The 23,031-nt window shown below is 44.1% G+C and overlaps 1 protein-coding gene across 1 annotated transcript; it reads left to right on the forward strand.

Moving 5' to 3' along the window:
* Positions 1-2,154: 2,154 nt before the first annotated feature.
* SCTR (secretin receptor) lies at positions 2,155-21,878 on the forward strand. Its single transcript, XM_069021576.1, has 13 exons — positions 2,155-2,219; positions 5,737-5,863; positions 10,053-10,163; positions 14,052-14,155; positions 14,450-14,547; positions 15,511-15,643; positions 16,460-16,613; positions 16,703-16,763; positions 17,287-17,356; positions 20,012-20,103; positions 20,197-20,335; positions 20,515-20,556; positions 21,586-21,878. The coding sequence occupies exons 1-13, from the start codon at positions 2,178-2,180 to the stop codon at positions 21,760-21,762; spliced, it is 1,350 nt and encodes a 449-aa protein (XP_068877677.1). The 5' UTR covers positions 2,155-2,177; the 3' UTR covers positions 21,763-21,878.
* The last annotated feature ends 1,153 nt before the right edge of the window (positions 21,879-23,031 follow it).

Below are 23,031 nucleotides of genomic sequence, written 5' to 3' on the forward strand. Positions count from 1 at the left end.
CTGTGGTCTGCTGCTGCTGTTAGGTTTCCCAGCTCTCACTGTCTGTCCCAGTGCGCTGACATCTGCTGCAGGTTAAGCGATGGTTTGCACAGGTAAGAATTTCCCAGGTTTTATTTTGCATCCATCTTCTCTCAAATGCTCATCCTGACCCTGAATAAAATGGGAGGGTCACAAAATATTCATTTACACCATTGGTGCTTAAATCCAGCATTGACTCTCCAAACTCCTAGGCCTATTTTGGAAAAAGCCCCACACTCCAAAGTACATTCAGAGCTCTCTCCATTACATAAATGCAAGAAAGAGTGCTGGCTTTCAGGCGAAGATGCTGCAATATGAATGGAATAATAAAATATTCCTTCAGCCAAAGGAAGAGAGAGAAGGACTTGGCACCCCACTGAGATGATGCAGCATTGTCAGTGTGGTTTCTTCAGACTACTACAGTGACATTGTCTGGCTGCCTCTCAGACCCCCTTTCAACAGTTTGTTCAACCCTTTGATATTTTCAACCAAACTCTGTGGGAAAGCAGATGTCTTCAAGAAATGAAAGTCACTACAAATTTAGTGTGGACTAGAGCAAGGAAGATTGAAGCATTTGCCATTTTGGGGGGAAAGGATGCTGTGTGAATGTGGTGGATGAGCAGGACAGAGCTAGGACAGACAGGAGTTAAGCAAATGCTGCCGCTTGCCTGACTGCTGCTCTGGGACTGTGGGGAGAGATGACGGTGGTGTGTAGGGAAACAGGGAGCATTGCAACTCAGCGATCTTCGTGAGCACATATAGAGAGGAGCTGGAGTCAGAGTGGGCATAGGAAGGGCAGCACTTGCTAGGAAACCCAAATTCCTTCATTGTGCTGCTCGGCGGATGACTTGTTTAATCCAATGGCTAGATTTTCAGTGCGCAGGCAATTAGCCATATTTTTTCTAGTCATTGACTTTACTGGTAAACCTGGAGCACACCTGTGTTCTGGGCACCCCTTCATTAAATTTGACCTGTCTGGTGGTGGTAAATTGGAAGAGGTGGTAAAAGATGTTTTGAGACAAGCTGAGGACTGTCGTGCTTTGAGAAAGAGCACTGGTACACAATGCAAACTTTGGCTCTTTTTTGAAGCCATATTCAGCATTGTGCTACAAGTGAATGTGAAAAGCAAGGGTTTGGAGTGCCTGCCTTGGCAGCTGGGAGCTCACAGCCAGGTAAGCACACAGCCCCTTTACAATAGTTTTGCCACAGAAACAAAACTGGGAATAACAAAGCGTGCTCTGCTGATAGGCGAGGGGACTGCCAAGGAACCATCTTTGGGGAACCCCGGATGTCTGGAATCTATATCCCAACAACGAGGTACCAGTGGGATCCAAATGCAATGATACCTTGCAGCCTATAGCAGTGGGATGAAATGCAGACTGGCTGTTTCTTCAGATACTGGATAAGAGGATGAAGTCTAGGGAGTATTTGGAGTCCTCTTTGGATGGGGAGGGAAGAGCAGATCCCCTGTTTATCCCAGACTTGAAGTTGTCTTTGGCTCTGGCAGCTGTGCTCACCTGGGCTTGGTGGGACATGCAGGCAGCTGGCTCACCTGCAGCAGGGTCTGCCAGCTTCCTGATTTCTGGCTCTCAGGGATGTGTGCTCCCTGTGGGAAGCATGTGCAGAGATATCGAGAGCAGAAGCAATGCAGGCAGCCTGAATCACATTCCTCCAACTCGGCTTCTCAGCAGAGCACTTATTCCGGGCTGTACTTCCCCTTGATTGATTGCCCCTGCCATTGTGGGGCTGACATCTTACAGGGGAGTCCTGCTTGGTCCCTTATTGTGGGAGCATGAGGAATGATCATTCCCCAGCGACACCCGTCGATAACAGTGAATAATAGCCAGGAAGGGAGGCAGACAACAGTAGGAACAGGCTCAAGAGAAGTGCTGTAATTCTTGGGACAGGGCACTTCTGCAGAGGAGGAGGAGGAGAGCTTGCAGGGTGGACAGGAGGGGGGCGTCCTGTCACTGTTGATGCTCTCTAGAGCTCAGCAGCTGGAGACAAACATTGGCTAAGGATGGTCGAAGCTGGGAAGGGAAAAAAGCAAGGAGGGGAAAGGATGAAGTGAAAAGAACTAGGAGCCACGCTGGAGAGCATACAAACAGCCTGGTGACCTCCCATGCATGAGGGATGAAGAAAACAGACTGTGATTCACTATGTGGACCATCTGGGTAATCTTCTGGATTTCAGCTGTCCCGGTAGGTGCTCAGATCTATTTATTCCCATTTGCATGGAATCACATGTTATCTGAGTAATTCTGCACACCTGTATTCCATGAAGTTGTGGTGTCTCTGTTTAAAACAATCTGTGTAGAACCTGGGATTTTAAAATTTAATTCTCGCTTCTGCTGCTTGCTGCACTAGTTGACAGTGGCCAGGTGACTAGATGCTGGATGCCTCAGTTTCCCCACCTTTATAAAGACAGCAGTGTTACTAATCCACTTTAACAAACACAGCAGGTGCTGTGATGAAGGAGAAAAGATTTGACACCATACAGAGAAGCTTTACTGATTTACACCACCTTAATCCCTTAAGGGGCAATTCCCATGTCTAGCATTGCCTCCCTGGACTCAGATTGAAGAAACCTGCAGCAATGTTTAAACCACAAAGTTTGTTTTCTTTTTTTTTTTTTAGTTTTATCACTTCACTGAGATTTATGTGGCAGATTGTCACTGCTGAGCTCCAGGCATTGGATCAGTCAGAAAGGAGAGTGGAACCTGGGCTGTGATCTCCAGGGGCTGCTCAGGTTATGCAGATTTTGAATGCGTATAAAACAAGGGGTGAAATATGTCCAGCTTGGGTGTGAGAAGTTAGGAAAGGATCAAATCACTGCTTCATTGCAACTAATGGAAAAATCAATTTATTTGTCCTAGCAGGGGATTTGGTTCCAACTATGAGAAAACCTGAGCTCTGCCTAGACTTTTTAATTGCAGAGTGAATACAATCTTCAAACCTTTTGCCTTTTAATCATCTTCTGCAATAGAAATAGTGACTGTGATGGTTTTCTTGTAATTTTAGTTTATTATTCTTAGTACTACCTAAAGAAAGGACTCCGTAAATAGAAGTCATTGCTCAGGGTATCCCCAAGAGCACCTCCTTCTATTGGTTCTTTTTGTAGTCTTTCAAAATACCTATTTTGATTTTGCCAGGCATCTTTTGTTTTTTAAATCCTATCATTAAGCTAAACCCAGTTATTTTAAAATTAAATGGCTGTGAATTCCGTGAATTTGAAGTGTTTAGATCCATTCATTTCACACTTTAAAAACTGTGTTGGCTGTTCCTATCAATATTACAAACTGCAGTTTTTTGCTTGTTCTGGAGATCTATTTATCACAACTATCTCTGGAATGGGTTTGGTATCTTGTCTTTAAACAAAATATGAGGATGTCTTGCTCTCTGTCCTGCTTTCAGTTGGGATAGAGTTGATTATCCTTTTAGTAGCTGGTGAAGCATTAAGGAGATCAAAACTGTTTCAGGGAACTGTTTAGGAAGAGACATAGAAACCGCACGTAGAGGAGCCTCTTTCCCTGCTTGTTCTCAAGCAGTGGGACAGGCTGTTTGCTCCCACTTGTGGATGGTAAACACGAGTGAGACTGAGCACAGCTGGTAGCAGAGTGGGGTTATCTGGCCATGGCATGGGAAGCGGACTTCGCATCACTCCGCAAACATCCACGTGCTCGCACCCAGCCTGCCCCGTCAGATTGCCAGCGTTGGCAAAGACTGGCTCAGGGACTTGTTTGTGGAAAATAAGGTCTTTAAACCAGCACCTGGAAGCTCTCTGCTTTAAAATTAAACAGGGATTAAAATCCTGTTAGCTGCATATCTATTACCAGGAAGTGGTATCCAGCTGATTAGAAATATAGGGTGAACATCACTTTGTGGGGTAAAACAGTAATTGTAAGGCACTACCTATGTTGTAATCCTGCTTGAACAACACATTTAATGTAAGAAAGTAATGCTGTATCAGATCATCAGGGTGGTCTTCACAACTGGGTGTGCTAAAAGCATGTGGCCTCATTCTAGCCATAAAGAAATCACAGAATTTAAATCTTTCTAAACCAAAAACTTTCTTAGGACCCACATTTCTTAAAAGAAAACAGTGCCCACACAATGTAGAGGCTTATTTAAGATGAAGTATTCCCCTGTTCCTGAGATCATTGTTAACATGATTCCTTGCATTTATTTTTACATATGTTCAGTATCATCTTAACAACCCGCACACAAACCAGACTGGTTATGTTGGCCACTTCAAATGCTCAGCATTCAAATCCTGGCATCAGAAGGCAGTTTCTTTCATACAAGGTCTTGGAATGTGTGGTTCCAGAAAATTCATTACATTGTGCAAAACCAGGTGGTTTCTAGTTTATTTATTTCATGACACACAAAGACAATAGAGAAATATAATGAAGTTAAACACACCAGACCAATTAGATGAGGTATGATACACTGCTGAAAACATCAAACTTTATTCAGAAATACAATACTCAAAAAATTTCCAGCCAAAATAGTGGGAATATGGTCTTTAATGTCTGGTATGCTAAAATTTAATTGTAGAAAAGGAATAGTTCTCATTTCAAGGTTTTCAGGGATTGTTCTTTCTCCCAAATCTAATCTGAAAGTGATCAGCAGTGCTACAGGATTTATTAGGTTGAGCAGTAATGTGATGCTGCTAGGTTAACTTTCTTGAACAAAGAACATAAACAAATTCTATCTGATACTTTTCAACTAATAGATCCTGATGATTGGCTTTTAATCTCCTAATTATGTGTATACATATATATGCATTTTTATATAAATGTACATAAAAGTTCCATAGTGAGAATTTATAGAGATTTTGGGTTTATCCATGAGAGAGAAACTATCTGATTCATTATAATGAGAGTCCACTTAAATTCAGGTTTCTTGTGTCAAAAAGAATAGACACTGGTAAAATAACAGAAAGGATAAAAATACTTTTTTTCTGAATGGTGTAACTGTTAAGACCTTGTTCTGCAAATAATTTTGCAATGATTTTCAATATTTGTCATTTTAATGGTCTGTAGCTGTTTGGTTTTTTCACTCATTTTGGTCCAGCTGCATAAAACATAAACACACATTTAATTGCTACATCAGGATTGAGTGAACACTAACATTTCCACATGTTTTTCTGAGAAAGGAGGATGGGAAGATGAGAAAATAACCTTAGGACAAATTACCATCTAGGTTCTCACAAAAATTTGGGTGAGATTTTGCTTTCAGGTGGGCTCCTGCAGCTACCAGATGGTAGCAGTGAAACAGGCTTGGGTGGTCTGCAACCAGTGGGTGTATTTAGATCACTTGTGCCCAAGAAAATGACCTGCCAGGCGTATGGTTTAACACTGCCATGGGTGAGTGATTAATCCTCTGTTACTCTAGGAGACTCCAGCAGCGTCCTGGATGTTTCTGCAGTCTTTTAGAAGAGCATCCTGCTCATGTACTTAATTTAGCAGAATAACACATTTTTCTCAATGTCAGTAATATCAGCAAAAGAGAGAAGACATAAACTCAGTCTGTGTTTGCCTGCTGCTACTATAAAAATGCAGACTTAATTGGGAAAATTGTCTGTATTTAAAGGAAATATTGCCCACAGTCAAGTGATAGATTTGCATGGGGAATGTGAGCATAAAAAGGGTAAATTCTGTTGAGATTTTATAAGTTTTAAGAGGAAAAGTGATTCCACTGCTTTTAAAATTTGTAGATCAAAGCTGTTCCACCTGTCTGTGACCTCCTGAGTGTCCTGAAAAGGGAGGAAGAAAAGTGTTTGGAGACTCTTTCCCTGGAGGCAAGGAACAGAACAACTGAAAATGATCTGCTCCTGAGCTCAGGTAAAGGCTGAACAAATGCACATGATAAAAGCTGCTCTCACATGAACTGGGTGCCTCAAACTCAGATACCCCTACATCCCTTCCCATAAGAGGCATGCACTTAGTATACTATCTCTCCTTTAGGAGCAGAAAAACAGGTAAGATCTGTTACAAGGCTTTGAGAGTGGGATTTGACCTTACTGTGACAGGAAGAGTTGTGGGAGCCTTCTAACCCAGTTGCTTGACTGCAGTCCTCACAACTAGGGAACACACCAGCAACAAAGTATTGCAAATTGCAATAATCTCTTTGTGGACAAGGATAATTTAAAAAGTCACCCTAGCAAGTGTAAATTTACTTAACTATATTTGCCTTAAAAATCAATGAAGACCAGCAGCCAACATTTAAATCATGTGGCTTCAAAGTCCTCATTACTTCCTCCTTGCTCTAAGTTACTGTCACCTAACAGAGTTCTTGAAATTCAGCGTGGATTTATCATCATATAAAGGACTTTTTTGGCCTGGGAAAGTTGTGGTACTGAGTCCTCATCATGTAGACAGCTTTGCTTTCACAGCTGAGCAACTGGGGTCATGTGCAAGAGATTATTAAACCTTGCCTCTGAACTGCGTGTTAGTTCCCCCAGGCAGCTGCTGGCTCAGCAACTCAGAGAGAGCACTGGGTGTTGGCAACATATGTGACTATTTTTTGTGTGTGACCAGCCATCGACACTAAGGATGAGGTTGTGTCACTCACAGCACCTCGCAGACTGAACTGATTCTGGGTGGCGTTTGTGAACTGTGACATGGGCAAAGTCCTCACCTGCATGAGAAAGGAAGGAGCTCCCATGAGATGTGCTGTGTGCAGGCTATCTGGGCCACAGACAGGCTACCATGCAGAGCTAGAGTTAAGGTGTTTTCTTAGTTTCAAAGCCTTCCTCTCTAACAGACAGTGTTGGAGACACAGAACAGTCTCACTATGACCTGGCCCAAGGGCAGAACTCAGAGACAAGATCTATTGCCTTGTTTCTTAGGATGCCTAGCGTTTTTCCCTGTCACTGTTTTATCCCTGTCCCTTGCAGACTGATGGGTGTGAGCACAGCTTCAGGACATTACAGCCACGTAGCAGTGACAGGATACCTTATGGCAGACTTCCAGATACTCCACAAGACAGACCTGCCTCATTGCATATAAGAAGTTTGTTGATATGAATAAATCAGTATTGCTTGTTTACTTCAGGAAAGAGGAAACCTATTTATTTTTCTGCTTAGATCCTGTGATATGGCTCTAACGTTCAGCTCTGTATTTGCTTTGCACCAGAGCTCCACAGATGCAGACAAGTAGAACTCCATAGGACCGTGCAGGTGTGGACCCACTCTAGCATTAGCAAGCAGTACCATTGTACAGACAGTCTTGTTTTATCTCAGTCAAATAGTAGCTTCTCAGAAGAGATTTAATCCGATTTTAAACAGGATCCACATCGTAAAATTCCCCCAAGGCCTTTTGTTGTGGGAATATTTAAACGGGATAATTCTACCTAAAATTCTACCAAGCTCTAAGAGGGATTTGTTACCTTGGTAAATTAGGGAGTAATGCTTCTATTCTGGGAAATAACACACCTGAAAATACCTCCAGCTTTTAAGATATCTGCATCCCTGAAGCCCATGTGAAGAAAATCCTATACAGGGATTTCAGTTTGAAGAAGAGAGAAACAAAGCTGAGGAATTTAGTGCTTACCCTTGGTGGGTCATGCAGGGAGGAAGAAACGTGGCTTTGCAGGGTGTGGGGAACTTTCCATACCCCATCCTTCCTGCACCTGCCCCAGAAGCTTTGACTGGCACAGGCAGGGAAAACGACAAAGCAGGGGACAAGCTCCCACCATGCCATCTCTGCCACAGTGCTCACATCTCTGTGAAGATGGCACAAATAAAGGAATTCATTTCTGGAGGATCAGGCACAAAGTACCTGAGCAGTGAATGTTTCTTATCCTCCTGCAGCAAAAGGAAAAAGGGACTCTGCCCTTGTGATAACATTCATTTGGGAAAGGGAGCAGTGTAATATTAACGTAACCCAAGTCATGGTTATGGTCTTTTTTGTGCATGAATGAAGACAAGAAAATTTTCTTGGGAGCAAGGAGCAGGGCAGGGAAGCTACTGGAGACCTGGAACCTCTGATCATGATGACACCATGTATTGCTGCTGGGAGAATGCTGTTTGCAACTTGAGGGAAGTGTTGCTGTCCTTTGTCTCCACCCCGAGGCTCTTTATCTAACTGGGGGTGAGAGGCACCAGCTTTCATCCATGAGGAGTGGCAAGAAGCCCACCTGCAGGAGGAATAGCTCAGCTGGTTTTTGTTTTCTCTTCCTGGATGGAAACCACCCAACATCATAATTTTGCCAGGTTTTTCTGTGCACTGATTCTGATTTGGGGGTTTTATGCCTGTGGTGTTGGCATGAAGGTTCGATAAACCAAACAATGCAGCGCGTTAAGTCATAAATGTCACCCAAGGTGAAGTTTTGCTTGCCTTTAAACTTTTGCTTTGAAGTAAATCCTTACCAAGTCTTATAAACATTGGCACAGGGAGGACACTCGGGCTGAGGTGCCACCCTGGCTGTGAACAGCTCTGTATTTTCAGGCACTAGGACTGTTGCGCAGGAGGAAATCAATACATTTCTAGAAATGTAAATATTTTTGTCAGGCTAATGGTGGTTGGCCTTATAAAGCATGAAGTGTTTGAGGAGAGTGCTCGGTCAGCACTTCCTCCCCTCAGCTTTCAGGGAAAATGCAGGGCAGACAGCACACGTCTGGGTACACCAGGCACAGGGCAGTCCTAACATGCCCCAGTGGCCTTTTTTTCCCCTGTTATGTTGCAGAAACCACAAAGAAGGATGTGCTAAAACCATTGACCAGTGAGTGGAGGCAAAAGGGAATGAGCCTGAATGATTTCAACCTGTATCTGGAAGAGAGCAAAATAAGTAAGGGTAGGCTTGCAATTTGTCTGAGGTACAAAGAGCATCAAATGTAGGTATTCTCCAATAACACTCTGCACCTCAGGCCAGAATTAATCCATGCCAGCCTCCAGCACCTAAGCAAGATGCCTAAGTAGAGATCACCATCATACTGTGCTCCACTGACTACCAGATCGGCTCCCTGAGGCATCTCTACTAGCCCTGCCAGAAGGCAACAGAGTCAAGCTGAAGGTGCAGCTGGAAAAGCCTCCCTCTCTCCCTGACTGTGAGAGGGCACCATAACAATCCCATCCTTAAAATAAGCAGCCCTTGCACATAACTGAGGGAAATGGGGTAAGTCTGGGCAGCCACATTCAGTGAGTTGTCTGTTGGCATCCTTCACTTCAGCACAGCCTTGGCATAGTGAAAGAGAGGAGTATTTATGGTGATAAAAGGAAGACATCAATACTGTTCCTCTCTATCCTTTCCCTGGTATGATGAGATTAGCTCAGCTGGTTAGAGCATGGTGATAATAATGCCTAGGTCGTGGGTGTGATCCCCAAATGGGCCATTCACTTAAGAGTTGTACTCTCCTTGTGGATACCTTGCAACTCAGAATATTCTGTGATTTAAGTGATCTGTGGTTTAAGTATCACTGTGAAGCTGTTTAGACTCCTAGTCACAGAATTGCAGAATGGGTGAGGCTGGAAGGGACCAGTGGGTCATATGGTCCAACCTCCCTGCTCAAACAGGGCCATCTAGTTGCATTTTTTCCTGTTTACAAAAATATTATGTAAGGAAAACATTAGGATGACTCAAAGTGGAAGCTTTAGAAACACTGAAAGTAAGGTGAAAAATTCCCATCTGATTTATTTTATCTTTCCAGGGCCATTCAGTAGTTTCCAGCAAAAAATACGTAGCAAAGGGCCTGATGTGATGTTCAGAATGACTCTAATTGCTATTTGTGTGTCTAGTAGAGACCAGCAGGGTCAATGACCAGAATGGGACAGGTCTGGGAGCTTGCTGGGGCTGGTTTGAAGCAATCAGGACCTCCTCTGTCCTATCCAGGTCTCAGCAGGACTCGCTCTGTCTCATCCAGCTTGCTTTTCAGAGCACTGAGCATCTTTGTTCCTGTAGCTGCCTTGGTGGGAGATGTTGCATGGTGTTGTGCTGCTTGGAGGTGTCTCCCAGTGTTTCATTGTTGGAAGAAGTTTCATGGTGTTATGTCACTGGGAGATGCTGTATGGTATTTCCTTGTTGCCCCCCCAGGCAGATGTGCTGGAATGTGGGATAACATGAGTTGCTGGCCTTCATCCACTGTGGGACAGATTGTCAATGCTCACTGCCCTGAATTCTTCCAGATGCTGACTGGGAAAAAAGGTAATGCTAAAATGATGTTTTTCTTGCCCAGGTGTTTTTTATTAAACACTTATTTTTAAACACTTTATTTTTTTATTTACAAAGACCCTACTCTCAGGTCTGAACTTGAAATGAATTTTTTTCCCTCCTTCTTTTAAAGAATGAAAGCTACTTAGCAGCTCTGTTTCCAACACTAAGCTAAACACGAAAAAGCCTGGAATTAAAGTAGCAAGATCTTTCAAGTGTTTATTTTTTCTAGCCAGGTGGGAAAAAGTGCAGGAAGTAAATGCTATCCTGAAATGCAGGTTTTAACATAGTTTCTTGAGGAAAAGAGTTTTCTCCACTCAGGTTCTGTGTTTATTTGCGTCTTTCCCCTTTTAATAACTCCTAGAGCCGGTGGCTGGTCCCAGATGAGCTTGATGGGGACAAAACTTCACAGAGCATTAGGTTCACAAAAGTTTTGGCAAACATCCAGCTTGGCAGACAGAAAAGATCCCCTTTTTTGCCTTCATTAAGAGGAAATCTGCACTGGGGATTTCTGTCTTGCCTGTGACAGGATCCACACAAGTCGCACAAACTCATGGAAATTCAGGTTTCATGGCTCACGAAACAATTCACTCAGAGGCGAGCTCAAGCAATGCTTTTTGTCCTTTTTCTCAGATATCTAAGCTAGAAATGAAGTGAAATTTACTCCCAGTAGGCGACAGTAATCATGAGCTATTAAGTAAGCCTGCTTTCTGTTCATTTCTGCTTTTCAGTAATGCCTTAGAAATGTGTTTACATTTCTCTTTAGGGAGTTAATGATTCAAATGAGAAGAGGCTTTTGCATTCTTCAGTTATAGGACACAGATTAATGAGGTCCAGTACTTACAGAAAAGCAGACAGATTGATTTTATGAAGGGAGGAACAGGAGACAAAGTATTAGATTGTCTAATAAAGATTACATAACTCAGAGGAGAAGCACTTAGTGCTCTCTAAATGAAATCAGACATAAGCCACTCAGATTAAAATAAAAACCGTGCTACTTTCTGTACACACGAACATTATCTGCCCTTTGAGCCCTTTAATCTGGTTTAGAGTAAAGGATAAACTACACAAAGGCATAGATCGCTGAAGAAACCATCCGTCTGGCATCCACATCTTTAGCATAGTGATCCCGGCCCTTAAATGCAGTAACTGAAATCCCTGCTGGTACAGCCACTAGAGGGAATTGTTCCCTGCCTCTGGCCTTCTCACCGGGGAGGAGGCAGGAATTTGTAGGCAGGAATTCAAAGGTCATAATTACATCTCAAATGTTCACTGCCTTATCTTGGAGATAGTCCAAGAGCTTAAACTTTAGTTGCCCTCCTTATCGAGAAGCTGATAAACAATAATCAGCATTACAGTGTTCAAAACAGAACACCAAGACCTGGTCCATCACCACTAGCATCTTATTTCAGTCTCTGCATCTGGAATTTTGGGTCAAAATCAGCAATAGTTTAACCTCATTCTCATGGCCACATTTCTCTTTGATTTAATACAGTGGTTGGCTTTTGACTCCTGACTTTATTTACTGCTACAGTCATTGCCCTGTTTGAAACAATTTTGAAAAAGCAAAACAAAGATCTGCTTGCCCCAAAAGAAAACCGAAGGTTTTCTCTCCTCACCACTTACAAAGCAGATGGGCAGCCACAAATGCCAAAGGCCCATATGTTAAGCCATGTGGATGGCTCTGAGCTCTGCCCAAACCCTGATCTCTGTGCTGACATCTAGATTTGCATTTGCTGCCCAGACTGTCTGGTCCCTTTCTACATAGCAGACCAAAGAAACAAAATTATCTGGAACCAAGTAACAGAATTGACCATGGTGTCTCAGGCAAGATATGAAGAAAGGTGTCACTGTTGTGAAGATTCAGAGGCAAAGGCCACATCACATAGTCCCAGTTCCACAGCCATCCCTTTTGCCAGATTTCCTTCTTGCCTAGGCAACTCCAAAAGCCTCCAAACTATGATTAAACACCAAGCACAATCCTTAGACAGACTGCAGACCCCCAATCTGCTCTGAGTGGGGCATGCTGCAGTTTCCCCAGTGGTGTGTGTCACCCATAACCAAGGAGCATTGCTAATATTTTCCTCATGTCCATATGATGTTCCTGGCATAATCCCCTGTGTTTTGCATATAATGCAATAGCATGTTCACACCAACACAGAACTTCACCTCTTCTTGTCTGATCTGCTTTGACAGCCTCGGGCACAAAACAGTCACAGGCATGTTTACAAGTACAGTGCTTTGCTCCAAGTTAAGTAAGGGTGTCTTAGTAGTTGACACTGAAGTAGAGAATCTGCCACCACACCACCCCCTTGCTGGGTGCCAAGGCAGGCTGGGGAGAACCGTTTTGAGAGCTGTTTCTTTCCCATTGTTGCTGCACTGCAGCAAGGCATAGAAAACCTGGCTTAGAAAGCAAGCCTGGCCCTTTCAAAGATGCTAAGCTGGAACAGGATGTTCAAAAAAGCATCAGAATAATAGTCTGATTAGGACACACCCAGATCTCTTCCCACTCAGAGTTCTCAGCATGTTTGCTGTGCCTTGCAGGTTTACAGAGGTGAGTTCAACTCAAGTGCAGACATGCTGTCAGGTCACCAGCATTAGCCCAGAGGTAGCAGGAACCCTGACTCTGTCCTGACAATTCCAGCAGGGCTCCAAAGAGGATAAACCATTGCCAAACATTGCTGCATATACATCTCCCTCAGTTCCCTCAACACTGCAGGGATGTTTTGCAAGAGCCAGACAGCCTGAAGTCCTCATGGCTAAATATGTGGGCAAAAAATAGAATTTTATGGAGCCCTCTGGCAAGGCTTGTACTAAGAAGGACTGCTGATTTCATGTCCCCTTTAAGCACCTGCTAGCATTGCCATCACTGCAACAAAGCCAGGATTTCACTTCATGTTTCCAAAGTATGATTCTTACTGGACGGATCAATGAGATTAGGACAGTGGGCAGTGGTTTTACTTCTTTGTAAAAGTTTCCCTTCAGCACATAACCTACATGCCTGCTAGGGCCACTTTCTTCCAGTGACATTGTAAGTGGTGCAGGGCAGGACTTCCCACTTCCACTTTAGTGCCAAACATTAATATGGACGAGTTCAAAACTATCCTATTCAGCCACGTGCAACTTGTTGGGCATTCATCTCACTCAGCTTTAGGAGTTTAAAAGTCAGACATCCCAGCAGAAGAAGGTCAGACAAACAGCCCTTTGCAGATACCAGTCCAAAAAATAAGTTGAATTCTGCAAATGCCTACTTTTCTCTGAAGACAGCCACAAGGGACACAGTTGGACTCAAGTACTCAGCTTTCCAGAAACTGAGCTTAAATGAGGGAAATTTCCTCCTAACATTTAATTTGCAAGTAAGCAAGGAAATCAACTGGGCAAAAGAATGCCCAGTGCGGGGAAAAGACTTTTAGTTTTCATTTAAATCTTACTGAAAATCTGTGACCATCTACAGTTTTGTGTTCTATTTGGAGCATGACAAACCACAGTAAGGAGGTGGGAGCATTCAGCAGAGTATCAGGTTTGCATGGAGTTTGAATCTGTGATTGAACAAGTCGTGTGTTTGCTGATCTTGGAATAGCGGCCAAGAAACACCAGATGTACTGAACAGTATTATTTATGTTGCAATTAATAAAAACACATCCATCACAGTCATCCCTGAGTGGGCAAACAATATTATGACCCACACAAGTACACTGGGCAAGTATCAACAGAATTAGCTCAGCTGCATTTCGCCTCCAGCTATGAAGAGTGCACTGCTTGGGGGAACATACTCTCCTGGCTCCTGGAGCAACCCTACATGGTGATTGAACCCCGAGAACAACAAAAATGCAACTGGAAATGGTCATACCCCATTCTGTCTTTTTTATTGTTACCACACAGGTTTTGTGTACCGAAACTGTACAAGCGAGGGCTGGTCAGACCCATACCCAAGACCTGACATTGCTTGTGGCTACAATGTCAACGACACAACCAACGAGGCCAGAGTGAGTCTAAGTGCCCATGACCACAGATCTGCTGCTCTGGGGTGCTGGGGAGAAACGTGTTAAGGAGAGACTGGCTGATGTTGTGATTTAACTCAGGTGGGGCTATTGCTATTGGTGGTTTTCAGCATGAATGCTTCCTGCAAATGATTGGAAGTGGTTGCTCAGGCTGAAATTTCAGTAGCTGATTTTACAAGAAAATTTATTCATTTAATACAAGGAGAGATCTTTCTCTTGGTGTGGGCTGATCTCTACCAGACAGACAAGGTAAAGATGTGATTATGTGTTCCCCTGCAGCGTTCCTATTTCATGACCCTGAAGACCATGTACACCATCGGATACTGCACCTCCCTTGTGACGCTGATGATAGCCTTAGTGGTCCTGGCCTCCTTTAGGTGAGAAGTATCTCTGGTTTGTGTTTGGCCAGGACTTCTGGTCATCTCAGCTGACACAAATCCTTCTATTGACTTTCAGGGGAAATTAAAAATTGAAGTATTTACGAAAACCTTCACAGAAATCAGTGACAAAATTTATCTCTGACTCCTGTCTCCCAGAAAATGTCAGGGCTGCCCATTATGTTGTGCTCTCCTTTTCAAATTGTAGCTGGATGTGTGTTGCAAATGGCATTTGCACCAACTCCCTGATAAGGTCTTCCCATGATTTCAGTGTCCCTTGGGCAGAGTGTCTTTCCCTCTGTTGCTCTTTTCCCCACTTGAGACTGTGGCTAAAACTTTGTTCTAAGTGCCACTGCATTGACTTCTGGAAAGGTGTTTCTATTAGCAATGTGACATTCAGCTTATCTTCACTCATCCCTGTAACCTGGAATTTGTACTGTGCTGCTTATTCAGTGGAATTAATTTCCCTTACAGTAAGTGTCAGGGTGGCTCCTCTGGGCAAAAGGAAACCAAACTACTTTGCAAATTTATATTCAGGCTGCATGGCCTCTGGACACAGATTATGTGGAGATTTAATACAGAAAACCCTGCAGGCACAAGTGCACTGTGCTGGCAGAATAAATAAATTCATCCAGGTGTGAATAAACACCTTGGGTTCATGTTACTCTGGAAAGGAGGGAGGGATGCCAGAACAAGCATATTGGCATGAAATCACAATTTTCCTGGCAATGTTCAGTCGTTTTAGTACCTGAATGGAGCAGATGTGACTGTAGCTTTTTAAGGTCTTCTCTAGGATATCCCTCTTGGGAGATGCCTTAGTCTTCCTTTCACAGACAGAACAACACTGTTCTTCATTTGTCAGTTTAACACTACTAAGGATTGAAACCTGCTGTTTATAGCCACAGGCTCCTTACATTGGTAAAGAGTGTCACTTCACTGGATCTCTCTCTCATTTTTTTGCAGAAGACTTCGCTGCACAAGGAACTACATCCACATGCATCTCTTCACATCATTCATTTTGCGAGCCTCGTCCAACTTCATCAAGGATGCTGTTTTGTTTTCCTCTGAAGACACAAATTACTGTGGGGCATACACGGTAACCCTCTGCCTGCCAGCTTGCTCCCCCCCTCAGTTTCCCAGCAGGATCCTAGCAGGATCTAGTGAGCAGGGAAGAAAATCTCCCTTCCAGTTTTATATTCATCATGTAGGGTTATGGGAGAAGAGAGGTATGCTTCTGCCTGTTCTCTGAGAACACAATAAATATTGCTGATGTACACTGCAGTGTGAGACCTCATAGTAAGGTAAGAGCTTGCACTCAGAGAGTCTGGGACCTCTCAAATTTTGAAAAGTTTTTGCCTTTTTCTGGCAGCAAAATATTTTGAAAATTTGGGGGTGAGGAGGGGTGAGCAACACTGGAGATGATGGTCAATGCTTTAAACTAAAAGACAAGAATTAGGGAGAGTAACAAAAATAGGTTTGTTTTGTTTTGTTTTACCCCACTGGTTTTGCTGGATTTATGTTGCAGAAAAATAATACTTTGAGAACATTTTAGTTTGTCTTTATCAACTGGTTTTCTTGGGGAAAAAAGATTGACAATACATTCACCTGCTTCTCTAAGGTGATATTAGTGTTACTGGTACTAAGAAGGTAGTAATAGTGAAATTCCCCTGAGACAGTAACCTGAATCCACGTGTCCATGACACATTCAGTTCTTCTAGTGAGGCAGCTGATTAATGCATTTAGGAGTGCCAGCTCTGCTTTCTTGTCATGTGAACCCCTGTCTCAAGGACACCCATTTAGTCCCCTAATTGCTATAAAATCTCTATTTGCCAAGATTAATTTACAGCTCACTCTTTCTGTTAGAAGGTAGGCACAAACCCAGGCAGGAGCTAATTACCCTCTCTTTCCTCAGGCTGGCTGTAAGCTCACCATGGTCTTCTTTCAGTATTGCATCATGTCTAACTACAGCTGGCTCCTCGTGGAGGGACTGTACCTCCACACTCTCCTGGTGATTTCTTTCTTCTCGGAAAGGAAGTACCTCTGGTGGTTCATCGCCCTCGGATGGGGTACTGGTTCTCCCTTCAGCAAGAATAACTGGGTTTTTTCTGCCTCTGGGATGAACTTATGAAGCAGTAACTGGTTTTTCCAATTGCAGGTGCCCCAACAGTGTTTGTGGCTGCATGGGCGACTGCTAGGCAGCTCCATGAAAATATTGGGTGAGTGGTATGGAGGGGGGAAGCATGCAGCCCCTGTCCAGGCTGTTCCATGGCATCCTGCTCATTTCTACTTGCTGGGAGCAGATAAATCAATCAACACCCTGCTGTGGTGGGAGCATGCATCCTAGTGTGGGTGTGAGTAGAGGTACAGCTGAGCAACATGAGAAAAAGCTTCCAATTCCATTTCAGCATTTTCAAGGGTAGGAGGTAGCTTTCAGGTATGAATTCAGACCACAATGTTTTCAGTATCTGTATTTAACTTTCTGAATAGTGAAACTTTGTTTCTTTCTCTTCTCCCTTTCAAAATTTTGAACAGTGTTTATACTTTAAGGGAAGGACATATTTCTGTCCAGTGCAGGTGGGCAGTTTTCCATCAGACATGTTGTACCACTAAGTAAGAACAGTAAATTAGTTTTGTAGAGAAGGGAATAGGGGCCTATCTAAGGTACAAAACAGACTCAACCTGTTTGAAAAGATACCAATGTTTTCATAACTGACTGCACCTTCTCTTCTATTTTTACAGGTGTTGGGACATTAACACTGATGCCAATACCTGGTGGATCATTAGAGGCCCCATAGTTGTGTCTATTTTTGTAAGTCTTTTCTGGGACAAGCAGATTCAAACTGTATTTTCAAACACTGTGAAGTCAGAGCTCATCTACTCAACATGCTTTAGAAGTGTGTTAATGAACTGATCTTAGACATGTGTCTGAACTGGTGTGACCCATGAGTTACTGCTTAAGCAACTTCTGCTCAGCAGGACTTAGTAACTAATGCCCCAAAGCTAAGTTCACAAGGAAAGCTAGAATGTCCTCCCAAGAAGCAAGAGCCTGAAGATCAGGTTTCCACATCCTGTTGATTTCATATGAACTTGGCTGGTTTGTGGAAGCTTGTTTTGGACTGTTTCAAAGAAATCCCCGGAGGAGAAACGAGTGGCTGTACATTTCAGTACAATTACTTTTGTGTCTGCCGGTCAGTGCCTCTCTCAGCAAAGCCAAAACCAACTTGCCTTACATGACCACTGGCTTTTGTTTTCAGGAATGAAAACAGCTAACAGGCTGCATGCACCACGTATTAGTGGGCAGCACTGAGGCACTGCTCAGTGAATTAAGGCACAGGCGTTGAAACTCAGTGTGAGCCCACCCAGTGCAAGGCAGCAGTGATGACAAGAGCAGTTCGGTGGATATAATACTCAGCATCTGTGTTTTGAGCATTTGCTGATACTCTCCTTCAGAGCCTTAGGTACCAGGGGGTTGGAGGTGCTGCTTGGGATAGTTGTTCTGCCCGATGAACATGCTCTGGGTCAGACCATGCTGCAATGACCTGTCTAAAACCCTAGCCCAGAAACATGAACTGCGGGTTACTCTCAAGTAACCTGCTGACACTCCAAGTGAGACCCCAGGAGCTGGTTGAGGTTTTCACGTTTCCAGTAAGAACCATTATGTTTGCAAAACACAAACTGCAACTTCTGCACACTCTCAGAAACCCAGGCAGCTGAGATGGTGGGTTAAAGTTCTGCTCCCACTGACCAGTGAGCAATCCTGCATCCCCACAAGACAAGCAGCAGACAGCACAAGTGATTTGGGATCAACTTAACCAGGCCATGGCACTTATTTTTCTTTATAAAACAACCCTCATGCTAGGAACCACTCAGCAATATTTAAAAGCCAACAAGACTCAGGCATTCTGCAAGACAAAAAGCACAATCTTAGTTTATCTTTTGGTGGTCCCCACCGGCTATCGCCTTCCAAGTGTCCTCAGAATGCTGATCCTGCCTAGTTTAGCCACTGAAGGCAGAAGCCGGCTGCCTGACTGCAGATTTACCCCAAAGAGGCTTTACTCAAGCCCTTAACCAAACAGCCAGATCTTAAGAACCCAGATCTAATCTTTGTATTCCTCACAGCCCCGAGCAGTTCAAAGGGCAGAAAATCAGCGACGATAAACACCTTTGCGCTCCCAGGCTCACGCTCATTCCTGCGCTGCCCGCGGGCAATGCTTCCCGGCAGGAATCGCAGCGCTCCCCCTTCCCCGGTGTTTTTTATCAGTGAAAAGTCCTGCTCAGTCTACACGGCTCGTCCCTGGCCTAATGGGTTAAAAACCCCAGAATACCCCGACCTGAACCTCCTTTGCTCCCCACCACTCATGAAATACTTCTTTCCTTCATGCTCTTCACCTCTAGCTCCTCCCAGCTCTACTCCTTTCCTCGTCCCTCCCCAGCTTCCCCAAACTTCCAGCCCTCTCCAGACTCCCTCAGCAGCCACAGTTGCTCCCTTTCCATCCAGCAACTTTAAAGAACTCAGGGACTTCCTGGGTCTGTCCCATCTCCAGTAGACCCGGTTCTTTTAGGAAAACCCACCACCCCAGAGCCCTGCTCCAATGCCCACGGGCACGGACGACCCACCATGAAGAGGATGCACCTCTGCAGTGGTGTTTCCCGGCACAGGGAAGGGTTAAGGGCCTGCCGCGGTGCAGGGTGTTGCAAAAGGGGTGCAGATGTGCCGGCTGTGCAAGCCAAGGGCAGATCAGCCCGAGGTCGCTCCCCACGGGGTGCAGGGCACTGGCCGCGGGACAGACACACAGACACGCTCAGGCGGCTCTGCCTCCCTGCAACTCCAACTCTTTGCCTGAGGGTCAAACGAGCAGAAACAGCTATTGCCTCATCTGCACCCAAACTGAGCAGATCAGCATTTTTACCTGATATCCACCCTTCAAGAGGGGGGAAATGCGAAAGGAAGAACTCCAGTGTCGACTCTCTCCTCTCCCCATTTTTAACTGATTTGCCTCGTGATCCTAAACCACACTGAGTGTTTCCGGCAGAGAGCACACAGCACTTGCAGTCCCAGTTAACAAGTGATAGCTCCAGTGCTGCCCCTTTGCTGGCATCCACAGTGGGGCCAGACTGTGCAGAGGCTGCCAGAACCCCACAGCCACAAGGGGTCAAACCGATGCTCCTGGTCTCCCTGTCCTTTGGTGATTTGCCTGGATAATAAGGCCTGACCATCTCCATAACTAAAGCTGCAGCAAACCAGCAGGTAAAGCAGCCTGCTTCCAAGCCCAGGGTGGCCAAGCAGGCTGGAGAAGCAGGAACAAAGACTAGGATGGGAACATGGACACAGGCAGGCCAGCCCCAAGCCCTGTAATCGAATCCCCAAACTGGCTCTGCTGATACGTGGCAGTTATGTAAGTGGATACTGGGTTTGTTGTTTGGTGGGTTGCTTTTGCATTCTTACTTTGGGGTTTTTTTTCAGATTAATTTCATTCTCTTTGTCAACATTTTAAGAATCCTGATGAGGAAGCTCAGCTCCCCTGAAAAACGGAGCAGTGATTTCAACCAATACAAGTATGTCCCTTACACCCCTTATGAGACATGCAAGGCCACCTGAGCATTTCTTGCTCCTTCTACACCAGCTTTTCCCTCTGTTTTCATTCTCAGGAGACTTGCAAAGTCAACACTCCTCCTCATCCCTCTCTTTGGGGTCCACTACATCATCTTTGCTTTTTTCCCTGAGGACGCAAGCAGCGGCACAATGGAAATTCAGCTGTTTTTTGAATTGGCTCTTGGATCATTCCAGGTAATATCTGACAAGCTATTACTTCTTTAAAGTAAGAAAAGGAGGTAGAACATAAAACTCTGCAACAGGCTAGAGCTTCCAATGGCAAAGCCAAGCTGTCTGATTTCCCTTGAGATGCCTCATCCCCATTCAAAAGCTGAAACGACAGTTCTGTGACCATGGTTCTTTTTATCTTTTAGGGCTTTGTTGTGGCTGTACTTTATTGTTTCCTTAATGGTGAGGTGAGTTTGGTGTGTATAACATTATTTTTTATTGCTGAAGCATGCCTCATTAATCAGTGGGATACATTCCCCAATGAATTACATGTTTTATCTGAGGGTTTTCTTCCCAGCTACCTAACATCACTCATGAAATTCCTCCTAGACCTGGCAAGCCTAGGTAATTGTATGCCAGATGCAAACTTCACCTCTCAACTACTGCAACCGTTTCATAAATCAGATAACATTATTACTGTCTGGGAACTGAGGGTGGGAGCACCATCCCTCGCACAGTCACACTGACAGCCGACTGGTTCTGACATATGGTACCATTATCTGTCATCCCATCCATGGCCGTTTTATTTACTCAATCCTTAGGAGGGAATTTATCAAAAGCTATACCCAGTCCAAGTTTATTAGGACTCTTGTAAGGTAAAGCTTTTGGTAGAGAGACAGTTTCCTTTGTAGTTGCATGACAACTCCCAGGCTTCTGGGCTAGAACTTGCACTCTGAAATGCTGCTGCTGGTAGAGGTGAGGGGAAACATTACACCAACCTGGAAGATCTAGAGCTAATTGGAAGGGGGAAAAAAAAAACCAAAACAACAAACCAGTGCCTAAGGAGAAAAAGTCACTTTGAAATGACAGAGGGTTTTGAAATACCCTGACTGATCTTTTAACTGGGTTCAGAAAAAGTGGTTTTGAAAAGAAAATCTGTTTGTTTTTTTTACCTTAGAGTGCCAAAATGTCCTGGTTTTATATCTAAACTTAAGATTCTGGAAAATTCTAAACCAAACACTTCATAAGGCCAACTAGACTCTGTGAACAGTTTCACCTGCAGTTAAATAGCAAATTGTGTGGCTGAACAACAGTATCACTAGAAGTGTCAAGAAATAGGCCTTACCTTAACCCCTTAAACAGGGGGTTAAATAAATAAGCAAACCCAAACCTTGGCAAAGGTAACCCACTCTCATTTTCCTCTTACACTGCTCTCTGCAGTGCAGGGCTCCAACATAAACTAGCTGAACTAAGTATTTTGTGGCCTTTCTACCCAGGTTCAGCTGGAAGTTCAGAGAAAATGGAGGCAGTGGCATTTAAGCAAACACTGGCGTCAGCACCTCAGCACCTCAGTGAGTAACGGAGGAAGTGGCTTGACTCAAGAGATGCAGATGGTGAGGTCCAGCCCACCAGAGCACAGGAGAGAAACCCTCCAAAGGTCAAGTGTGCTTTAACACTGTGCACCTGAGGGTACCTCCATGCTCAGATACACATGGTTGTGTCCCATGGACTGAGCTGGGAGCCTTGTGTACATATCTGAAAGCAGGACTTGGCTGTAGATCGGTGGTTCTTGGAGCACATCTGTTCGTGTATATCCTGTGCAGCACCATGGTTATTTTGCAAATATGGGCCAAAATATTATGCTTTTCCTTGAGTTTCTGGCCACAGTAATTTCTGTTTCTTTCCACACCTGCTGCTAGTTCTACCTTAAATGTGACCTTCCATTTTCCATGTGGCTCTCCAGTGTGTTCCAAGCTAAGCCAGGCTGGTGAGTTTTTGATGTTCTCTATTTCTTCTGCTGCAGAAGCTGGGAGGACATTCAGTTTTATCTGATGAAGGTTACATGCCATCCTCCAATACAGCCCATGGGTTTGAAATGTGAAACTAATTAATCCCTAAAATCTACCAAGGTTCAAAGTCTCTCTGTTGTGGTGATGTATGATGGACACTGAGAACATAAAGCATAGCTGAGCTCCAGTTTCCTCTCTGCATATCCATTGCTCCAGTGACAGTGGCAGGTTCAGAAAGCTTTTTGCCTTTGCCTCTTTTAACAGTGGATACCTTGGAAAAAATAGTGGTCCAATTTGGATATTTGTATCATTTTGAAATGGTGAAAAAGCTATTACAGCATATTCCAAGGGTGACCAAAAAAACTTCAGCAAGATAGCTGATTCCTATTGTGTCTGTACCTCTGAGACTTGACCAGTTTGTATTTGAAGGGAAGAAATGGAAGCTCTTGAGACCGCTAAAGCTCAATTGAACTGGACAGTAGAAGCTATCTGGTGAAAAACACTACCATAGTGGTTATCAAAAATCTCTGTAGAGTCTACAGTCCCTCACTGTACTGAAATCTGCAAGGCTGTGCACTGTAATATGCTGTCAAAAAGTATCTGAGCTACTACAGCTTTATGCTCTTAAGGACATAATTAAGCAAATTTCCCCGTTTTGAATGGGAAAGGGATACAATAATTCATCTGACAAATGAAATCAGATCTCCTACTTGATTTTGTATCCACATTTCCCTAGTTGGGGCAATTTTTGGCTGCGTTTCTTCAAGGGCAAAGATGATTCAACCAAAAGCAAATGGTGTTTATCACTTCTCCCTCCTCCTGACCACCTACAAGACCTTGGCAAAACATGCATGGCATGTCAAATGCTGCCTGAGCAGCACTCCTCAACCCCCTCTGCCAAAACTGCTCCAACGAGCTTTTAATCACACCAAG

The sequence above is a fragment of the Aphelocoma coerulescens genome, chromosome 7 (genome assembly GCF_041296385.1).
Source record: "Aphelocoma coerulescens isolate FSJ_1873_10779 chromosome 7, UR_Acoe_1.0, whole genome shotgun sequence".
NCBI classification, from domain to species: Eukaryota; Metazoa; Chordata; class Aves; order Passeriformes; family Corvidae; genus Aphelocoma; species Aphelocoma coerulescens.